Source organism: Leucoraja erinacea, chromosome 1 (genome assembly GCF_028641065.1).
Source record: "Leucoraja erinacea ecotype New England chromosome 1, Leri_hhj_1, whole genome shotgun sequence".
In the NCBI taxonomy this organism is placed as follows: Eukaryota; Metazoa; Chordata; class Chondrichthyes; order Rajiformes; family Rajidae; genus Leucoraja; species Leucoraja erinaceus.
The window spans coordinates 25,103,750-25,114,289 of NC_073377.1; the positions used below are offsets into that span (position 1 = coordinate 25,103,750).

General features: G+C 44.3%; 1 protein-coding gene across 5 annotated transcripts in view; it reads left to right on the plus strand.

Moving 5' to 3' along the window:
* Nucleotides 1–5,220, plus strand: part of malt1 (MALT paracaspase 1) — a 72,444-nt gene extending 67,224 nt beyond the window's left edge. For 4 of the 5 annotated variants that reach the window (XM_055665980.1, XM_055666089.1, XM_055666034.1 and 1 more), the window contains one exon: nucleotides 4,115–5,220. In XM_055665980.1, the coding sequence (XP_055521955.1) occupies nucleotides 4,115–4,603 (489 nt within the window). In that variant the 3' untranslated portion in view covers nucleotides 4,604–5,220. Of the gene's footprint in view, nucleotides 1–1,462; nucleotides 1,788–4,114 lie in introns of those variants that run through there. The other variant, XM_055666151.1, reaches the window with a different exon arrangement.
* The last annotated feature ends 5,320 nt before the right edge of the window (nucleotides 5,221–10,540 follow it).

Genomic DNA, 10,540 nt, shown 5'->3' on the forward strand with positions numbered 1-10,540 from the left:
ATACCATTGGAATGGGTGTAGCTGTGCATGTCACTCTGTCATCAATGCTTTCTCCCTGGTGATTTCTAAGGTTGCTGTTACTTCTAAGAAACTTTTAACCTTTACAGTATGTGGGTAGAGATCACATTCATCCCTCATGTTTGTTGCTCTGATTATTTGTGGAAAATTGACTGGATTTGTCACATTTATATATTAGTACTTTCCAGAACAGCAGATGTCTCAAAACTCCTTAAAGACAAATAAGTAACTTTTGAAGTGCAGTCATATTTTTTTAATGAAAATTGACATAGGGCAAGAAATAATAAAGAACAATTGTCGGAAACACTTAGAATGTCAGGGAGGAAAACGAAACAAAGTTAACATATCAAATTGAAGACTTTTCGTCAAACCTGTTATTGTTTGAGATGTCTAACATTTTCAACTATTTCCAATTTATGTGTAGCAAGCTCCCATAATCACAATGAAAGAATAGCAGGTCATTTGTTTTAGACGAAGAAGGTTCAGGATCAGTGGAATAAAGATACAGAAATGCTGTACTGAACTGATGGGAAGAACAAAATCTAATTTACCTACTCCATTCCCTTGCTTTCCCTGCATTTTCCTGTCGTGGGCCAAACATCTGTCTCAAACTCAGGGGCACTTCAATCGAATATCAATTGTGGACATACATACCTTGCACACTCCACTAAAACTTCAATGGTTCTTTTATTGACACGAGCAAATGCACAGTGAAATTATTTTATTACATAGAAACATAGAAAATAGGTGCAGGAGGAGGCCATTTGGCCCTTCGAGTCAGCACCGCCATTTGTTGTGATCATGGCTGATCGTCCCCTATCAATAACCCGTGCCTGCCATATCCCTTGACTCCCGAATCGGCCACTTCCTACCCGAGAGAGTGGCTTCAGGATGTTATAGGCCGCAGGCCGGCGGTCGGAGCTCTTCTAGATGGCGCTCTAGTTCTTGTGAGCAGCACCCAATCCAGGGCAGCCCCAGGCTGTTGCGGGCCGGCCTCCAGCCATCGCCTTCCTTGAACGTGAAGTCCCTCTCATCGCCAGTCCACCTTCATGCCTCGGGGGCACCTCCTGCAGTCTCCATATGACCGGATAATTTATCCTTTGGTTGCATGTAGGTTAATTGGCCTCTGTAAATTGCTCCCAGTGTTGATGGGTGGGAAGGGGATCAGAGTGCAGTTGATGGGCATGTGAAGGCGTATATTTTGGGGATGTGAGAGACGGCATTGGCTTTGTGGCATTGGCTCTATTCCATGAGCTGACATAGTGTTGATGGGCCAAATGGCAGCCTTCAATGTTGGAAGAAAATATAACATGAATCCCACAAATGGAAGAGAAGATGTTTGTTATTCCCACATGAAAGCAGGTGCCTAGAATTGCGAGGTGGTAAAAGTATCCACTGGAGGTCATGGTAGGTTCGTAATGTCATTACAGTGATTGTATATCAGGCATCTTGGGGTGGAAGATTGCTACCTTCACGTGGTCCGCCCTGCTTCGACGAATGCGATCAACTCAGCGTGCACAATCAAATGAGATCAAATAGAACAAGTTGTCCTACAACTTTAGGCTGTGCACACCATACGCAAGATGAAGAAGAAGAAGGCATCTCGTGGCTCTTTTTTTGTGCCTCTTTGAGGAATAAAAAACGTCTTCTCTCCCATTTATGAGATTCATGTTATATTTTCTTCCAACATTGAAGGCCCATCAACTCTTTCACCCCTTTGAAGTTATTGGAAATAAAAACATGAGGATACAAGTAAAATGGGCAGCCAAATCTCAATCATTTAATGTACAACACTGGCACATTCAGTTGATTCTCTCTGAGACTAAATTTCACTCTTACACTACTGATGATGTGTCCTGTGCCCAACTATCCTGAAGGTTACACAGGCCAAGATATGTGTATCGCCCCCCACCGATGTTGAGCGTCTACCACTCTCAACAATCAACGGATGTCGTGAAATGCTCCCCACCTATTGGCACAAGGGACTTTTAACATCTAGTCCTGTGTATTTGATTCTTTATATCAGAATTCAAAACATCAGTTTTCTTGTCAGCTATGTTGTCAATTGAGTTGTAACAATGACAAGAGCCATCTCTTATAGATTGAAAAACGTGGCACAAGATCCTAATGAGCATACTGTTGCGTTACATCACAGCTTAGTCTGGGAACAGCTCTGTCCAAAACCCCAAGAAATAGCAGAAAGTTTTAGAAGTAACCCAGTCCATCACACAGACCAGGGGTCCCCCCCCATTGACTGTATCCACACTTCATGCTGCCTCAGCAAAGCAGCCAACATAATCAAGGATTTATCCCACCCCAGTCATTCCTCCTCCTCCCATCTGGCAGAACGTACAGAAGCTTAAACGCGTACCATCAGACTCGGGAACAGCTCCCCTTTGTTACCTGGCTTCTGAGTGCTACTTGCATAAGCTTGGAAGATTCAACTCTACCCCTATTGTGGATATTGAACTTTGTCTATGAAACTGATGTGCTACAATGTTGAGAACTCTATCTACCCCTTTGATCATCTTGGATCATTTTCACTGTACCTTGGTGTTGTCTGTACGGATTTTGTGCATTCTCCCTGTGACCACATGGGTTTTCCCCAGGTGCTCTGGTTTCCTCCCACATGCCAAAGACACACAGGTTTTTAGGTTAATTGGCTTTGGCAAAGATTGTAAATTGTCCCTAGTGTGAAGGATAGAGCTAGTATACGGGGATTGCTGGTCGTCGCGGAAACGATGGGATGAAGGGCCTGTTTTCACACTGTCTCTAAACTTTTGCAAACGTAGGGCCTTTTTCCTATGCCTAGCTGTCCTTTTTTTCTGTTGAGCAGCTGCCAGATTATGTATGTTCTTGTAGCAATGTGACAAAAATTTGAGATTTTAAAAAAAAATCAAGTCTGCAATTTATCTCACCAGATAAAGCATAAAAAGAAGTGTAATTTGACACCTAATTCACTTTCATATCTTTAGTATTTAAAAAGTTATGGCCATTTTCATACTTGGAAATTAGCATCTTGTTCCCTATTGCTTTTCTATTGACTTCTCAAATCTGTGATCGAGGACAGTCAAAAGCCCATAACTTTCTTTAAAATTAAGAGAACTGAATGAGATTTTCAGTTATTGTAGATTGAAGCATTCTGAAACAAATATGAAACAATCGTACTTGGATGACCTGAAATTAAAGCATATAATTAGTTAGTTACCTAAGTGCAGCTAATTACAAAATTCAATTACTGGATCTAAACATCTATCCATTTCTAAAGAAAAGGTCAACATTTTTAAATAGCCTAAGTGTCCAAATAACATTCACACAAGAATTCACAATATAACATGATTTTTAAATCTCATTGTCATGAATTTATAGGCCAAATGGAAGGAATTTAATGTTTAATTCTCATAAATTAATGGGCATTTAAATCACCTTGCAAGTGGGTTTTTGTGGAACACGATCGATAGGAACGTTGCGGTTGCGGTGAATTTAAACCCCATATCGGCAGGAAAAACACTGCCGGTTCTTATGGGGCCAAAATCGCATTTTTTCGCCAATTAAATTTGGATTAAAGTCATCCTAAGAAGCAATATGTAAAATAGACGACTTACCTTATGTTTTGTCCCCTACTTGAGATCCATCCCGTTGTAGGCGTTGAAGGCATTAGAAGTAGCTTTTTATTTCACTACAGCGATTAAATTGTCCAGCCTTTTTTTTTTTGTTTTTTTTTAAACTTCCGAGAATGGAAGTCCGGTCGATTGTTCTGCATCAGCTCGCAGCCCGAGGAAGTTCACCTCTGACAGGCAGGAGAAAACGGCATTTTAATTTCCCCCCCCCCCCCCCCCCCCCCTTTCAAAGCCGCTAGTGGCAGAACTGCAGCGCAGCTGAAGGTAAGTTTTGTAACATCGCTAGTTCTTGTGTACAGAATGTACACCCGTGTGAAAACCAGTGTACTGATTTTCTATTTCAGATTTCATGATTATTTTTGCTTGGGCTATTATTTTCTGAATGCTGTAACTTTGTAACTTGGTTTAGATATTCTGTTTCCTGAAGTGAAATGAGGGAGAGAATGACAACTCCATTGTTTGTTTTCCTGCTGTAGCAGCGGCTGATGTTCACAATCTGCCTTCACTACCAGTACCATGGACTTGATGAGCCTGTGGAAGAAGTCAAGGAAGTGGATGTGGGCAAACCACTCATCGCAAAGCTGGACATCCACCGTGTCTTCAGGAGGAATAGCTGCATCGTGACTTGCCCCATGCCTCACAGCCCAGTCCACAGCCCTTCCCACAGTCCAGTTCACAGCCCAGTTTTTTGTCCAGAATCTGAGCATTACCACCACCACAGCCAATGTTTTCAAAATAATTCTCATCTCGGGGTTTACAACCCAAATTCAGCCATGATGGGTGCCATGGGTTGCACTGTTGGTTTTGATAGCTCTACTTATGCCGAGTTTGCACACATAGCAGGGGAGGGTGAGTGCAGCAGTAGCCACACAAGAGAAATCAATGTCCCTGTTGAGAGCGATATCAATGATTTGCAGTCCGATTTCTCCAACAGCCTACAGTTTACTGATTGGCAACACAAATAATCCTTCTGATTATACTGTGGAAGATTTAACACAAGATCAAGGTTGGATCCTTCTTGGAGAAACGAGATGCATATTAAAGATGATTGGAATTTCCAATGATTGTACTGTTTTAAAACCGGCCACAAAGAATGCCAACCATCTGAAGTTGCTTCAATCACAGAGGAGAGCTTTTAAAGGACAACGGTTGAATAAACTAGCACCATAGGTTTGTAATTAATCTAGAATGGACCTCTGAATAAAACAAATGGACCAACATTTCCCATTCCCCATGTTAAGTATAATATAAACCTGTTTAATTTAAATTGGTAATATTGCTTCAGATTTTGACAGTGTTGCACAATGTTTCATTCTTGTATTTCTATTTCTAACCACATGTATTATTGTGACCAATTAATGACAAAGAGCTGATTTTCATTTGAGCAACTGTACATTCCTATCTCATTATTATCACTGTGCCTGTGGGGGTGTGGACTGCTCAGGCTGGATTTGAAATCAGTGGTGAAGTAGGAAGACGGCAAGCTGGAACGTCACGCTCCCCAAACTTGAACCAACATTTAACCAATGTTTTGTTTCTATTTCTCAGTAATGTAAATAAACCTAAAACCATATCTGTCAAAGAGAGTGTACAGTTGGATGGAGGTATGCTTAGGATGAACATATACTCACGTCAAATGTCATTACTACAGTAGTTGTATCTTGTCCACTGTTTGACCAAAATGTAAAACTCAGGAAATCCAATAGCAGCTGGAACAGTCTGTTGCTGGGGTGGAAGGGGTCCCCCATAATGTTGCTGGCTCTGGACCTGCACCTTCTGGTGTATAGTTCCTGCAGAGGGGCGAGTGTAGTTCCCGTAGTGCGTTCGGCCAAACGTACTACTCTCTGCAGAGCCTTCTTGTCCTGGGCAGAGCAGATCTCAAACCAGATTGTGATGTTTCCGGACAAGATGCTTTCTACAGCTGCTGAATAGAAGCACTGAAGGATCCTCAGAGAGACTCTGAATATCTTAAGCTGCCTGAGGTGGTAAAGGCGCTGCCTTGCCTTACTCACCAGTGCGGCAGCGTGTGATGTCCAAGTCAGATCCTCTGAGATGTGGAATCCCAGGTATTTAAAGCAGCTCACCCTATGCTGACTTCTTTGATGTACAACTCATGTACAAATGAGCAGGATGATTTAAGAGCAATTCTCTGTGTGCAATGCAATAGAGAAAATAATTGGATCACCTACTCCACCATTCAATCACGGCTCATCTACCTTTCACTCTCAACCTCATTCTCCTGCATTCTCCCCATAACCCCTGACACCCGTACTATATAACCATATATAACATATAACAATTACAGCACGGAAACAGGCCATCTCGACCCTTCTAGTCCGTGCCGAACACATAATCTCCCCTAGTCCCATATACCTGCGCTCAGACCATAACCCTCCATTCCCTTCCCATCCATATAACTATCCAATTTATTTTTAAATGATAAAAACGAACCTGCCTCCACCACCTTCACTGGAAGCTCATTCCACACAGCTACCACTCTCTGAGTAAAGAAGTCCCCCCTCATGTTACCCCTAAACTTCAGTCCCTTAATTCTCATGTCATGTCCCCTTGTTTGAATCTTCCCAACTCTCAGTGGGAAAAGCTTTTCCACGTCAACTCTGTCTATCCCTCTCATCATTTTAAAAACCTCTATCAAGTCCCCCCTTAACCTTCTGCGCTCCAAAGAATAAAGATACTAATCAAGAATCTATCAAATATCTATTCACACAGCCTTCTGTGGCAATGAATTCCAAAGATTCACCAGCGTCTGACTAAAGAATTCCTCCACATGTCCTTTTTAAAGGTATGTCCTTTTTTTTCCTGAGGCTCTGGCCTCTAACCTAGACTGTCCTACTCATATCCTAACCACATCCGCTCTATTCAGACCTTTCACTATTCGATAAATTTCAATAAGGTTCCCCCTCATACTTCTAAACTCCATCGAGTACAGGCCCAGTGCCGTCAAATATAATAATCTCTGTTTGGCTATAGTTCTGTAACATTACTTAAAGTAATGCATGGAGCTTTTTTTTTCATTGTCTCTGGGTTCCCCTAGCTATTTTAGAATCTTGGGGATTTTATCTAGATCTAGGGATTCAATATAGGTTTTAAAGGTTCAAGGATTGGAAGGTAGCACTAAAACATAGCCTTGAAATTTTAATAGTTTAATTGAGACCGTGAGTTGCTATTACTGGTGTTGTCTTTGACAAACAGTGCACTTTGGTCAGAAGGAGGGTGATGATATACAGCACGCATTTCATTCACAAGAAAAGATACTTGCACATGTGTCTATGAGGAGCACCTCATGAGTTATTATTTGAAGATGCATCTCCAAAAATCTCAGTGGAGTATATTTTGTCTACATCTTAGATTTTTATATTTTACTAGACTAAGTGGGACCCGTTGGGTCTCAGTCACATGGGAGGCCTGGTCCCCCAATGCAACCGATTCCCCCATGCCCTCCCCATCCTCTTCATGTGTGGGAGGGGAGGAGAGGAAATGGGGTGTGTGGCGGGGCCTGGGAGGGTTGTGGGGGGGTTGGGGGGTGGGGGCGGGGGGGGCAAGGGGGTTTGTGGAGGGGGTTGTGTGGGGTGTGGGCGGCGGGGTGGGGGGATGGGTGTGTGTGGAGAGGGGTGTTTAGGGCAGGGGGGGTTGTGGGGGAGGGGGGGTGTGGGCAGGGGGGTTGTGGGGGGGGAGATGGGGGCAGGGGGGTTGTGGGAGGGGGGTGGGGGCGGGGTGGGGGGGGGGGGAGATGGGTTTGGAGGGGGCGGGATGAGGACGATCCATTCGGGGGAAAGGGGGAGGCATCATGGGGGAGGGGGGAGGAGCCAGCGCTGGTCACTGGTCGTTCTCCGCTGGGATCAGAGTCTCCACTTTCCGTTTGGCGACAACTCCGACTCTGGGCTGGGCTGGGTCTCCGACTCTGGGCTGGGCTGAGTCTCCCACGCTGGGCAGGGACGGGTCTCCAATGCTGGGCTGCTTGTAGCTGGGCTATTTGGGGCTGTGCTGCTTCGGGTCCCTCCAAAAATTGTGTCCAGTTGGAAACCTCCGCCAGCCATCCTCAGATCCAGTAAAGACGTGATGGCGCAGGAAGGGGGCGGAACGTCCCAGGGAGTGACAGGGGAAGAGGCTAATCTGCGCGGCGCTGACTGGCAGGAGAAGAGATCGATCTGCACACGCGCGGTTTTTAAGCTTTTTAAAGCTCGCTAACTTTTATGACATTCAACCGATCAGAATGAAACTTCACAGGAGAACGGTGAGTAAACTGGTGAAAAATCATAATGCTATTAGATTAGATTAGACTTTATTAATCCCCTTATTCAGGGGAAATTCAGATGTCCTTGCAGCACACTAATAAAAATACAACATAGCATTCAAGAAGAAATTCAACACCAAAACACCAAAACATCCCCCCCCACAGTGGAAACCACTGTGGGGGAAGGCACAAAGTCCAGTCCCCATCCTCTTGTCCACCCAGAGTCGGGCCTATTGAGGCCTCCACAGTCGCCGCCACGGCGCCCGATGTTCTTGCCGGGTGATGGTGCTCCGGCGTCGGGAGAACCCCCAGCGGCTTGGGGTGCCAGGAACGGCCGCCTTCCCACCGGAGACCGCGGCTTCCAAGCCAACAGACCGCGCCGGACGGAGCTCCACACACTGGCGATCTCGGCGAGAGATCCCAGGCTCCGGGATGTAAAGTTCAGCGTCGCAGCTGGCCGCTCCACAGAACCGCGGCTCCACGATGTTATTATCGGCGGTCCCAGCATACTGGAGTTCCAGCGCGGCAACCCAGGAAAGGCATCGCCCGCTCCACGACAGCGCTCCAGCGCTGCGCCGCCGCCAAAGCCGATGTTCTGCGCCGCCGCCAAAGCCGATGTTCTGGCCAGGTCCCCTCTGGGAAACGTCGCTCCAGGACCCGCTGGTAGGCCGCAAGGACAGGTCGAAGACGCTGCTCAGAGGAAGGCAACCCCTCCGACCAGGTAGGGACTTGAAAAACAGTTTCCCCCTTCCCCCCCACCACCCCCCACACATAAAAAGGTTCGGCCCCCTGACTGCACACTCAACGTACTAAAAATAATAAAAAAGAAGGGGAAAAAAACGGACAGCTGCAGGACAGGCAGCCGTTCAGGACAGCGCCTCCTCCGGTCATCGCGAACCGTTTTTGCACAAATAGTAAGACGGTGCAAACCGGAAGATAACAAGATCAGAGGTTTAGTTATGTACAGATAAATAGATTTATAGGATAGATAGATAGATAGATAGATAGATAGATAGATAGATAGATAGATAGATAGATAGATAGATAGATAGATAGATAGATAGATAGATAGATAGATAGATAATTAAATGAAAATGTCCTTTATGTTGATACACAGAGAAGTGAAAATTAACTTTTTTTACAATGAAATCAGGATGAAACTAAATGGTATGATTACACAATTTAGTAATGAGTTCTTAATATACAATAAACTTACAGTATAGACATTAGATTGTGCGCTTTGTGTTTGAGTTCAAATATCACTGATTCTTTTATTAAAAATGCAGAAATGAGCTCTTCTGGATTGACAGAGTGAACTCACCAGAGTAATATCGAGTCATTCTGCAAAACTACTTAGCTCATGACTCAGTCGAGGTAAAGTGGCAGTACTCCATTTGAGTTATTGCTGTATTTTTTTTTTAATGGTGTGTTGTGTACATATTGTCATTACAATATGTAAGTAGAAAAGCTGCATATTGCTATTACGGCTCAAATTCAAATGTTCCTTGGCAAGTAGGAATAATTTGCAATGCTATGGGCAAAAGATTAGGTTTGACAAGATTTCTGTACTAGCTGTAATGGACAATGCAGCTTCTGTGCTCGAGTATAGTTATACAGCACGGAAGCACCAATTCAAAATATGCTCCAACAAGTCTATGATTTTACCAGCTGCACCCGTGGAAAATTATCATGTCAATGCCATGAAAGTTTTAAAACATGATGGGCAATTATCTGAAATGCTACTGGTTGGCAGTACTATGGTTCAAGGAAACAACATTGTCCTTGTACACCGGTCACTGAAAGTTGGCGTGCAGGTTCAGCAGGCAGTGAAGAAAGCTAATGGAATGTTGGCCTCCATAACAAGAGGATTTTAGTATAGGAGTAAAGAGGTTCTTCTGCAGTTGTATAGGGCTCTGGTGAGACCACATCTGGACTATTGTGTACAGTTTTAGTCTCCTAATTTGAGGAAGGATATCCTTGTGATTGAGGCAGTGCAGCATAGGTTCACGAGATTGATCCCTGGGATGGCGAGATTGTCATGTGAGGAAAGATTGAAAAGACTAGGCTTGTATTCACTGGAGTTTAGAAGGATGAGGAGGGATCTTATAGAAACATATAAAATTATAAAAGGACTGGACAAGCTAGATGCAGGAAAAATGGTCCCAATGTTGGGCCAGTCCAGAACCAGGGGCCCCACTCTTAGAATAAAGGGGAGGTCATTTAAGACTTGAGGTGAGAAAAAACTTTATCACCCAGAGAGTTATAAATTTATGGAATTCCCTGCCACAGAGGGCAGTGGAGGCCAAGTCACTGGATGGATTTAAGAGAGAGTTAGATAGAGCTCTAGGGGCTAGTGGAGTCAAGGGATATGGGGAGAAGGCAGGCACGGGCTATTGATAGGGGATGATCAGCCATGATCACAATGAATGGCGTTGCTGGCTCGAAGGGCTGAATGGCCTCCTCCTGCACCTATTTTCTATGTTTCTATGTTAATAACATCAAGAGACGAAGGGCAAATTTTATTTGAGCTTTGCATTGTTGCATATTGTGTGGTGTGTACAAATGGCGTCTTTGGCATATATCCAATAGACAGGCAAAGGACTAACAATACAAATGTTGCATGGTGACTTTCATTCATGAATTTTTT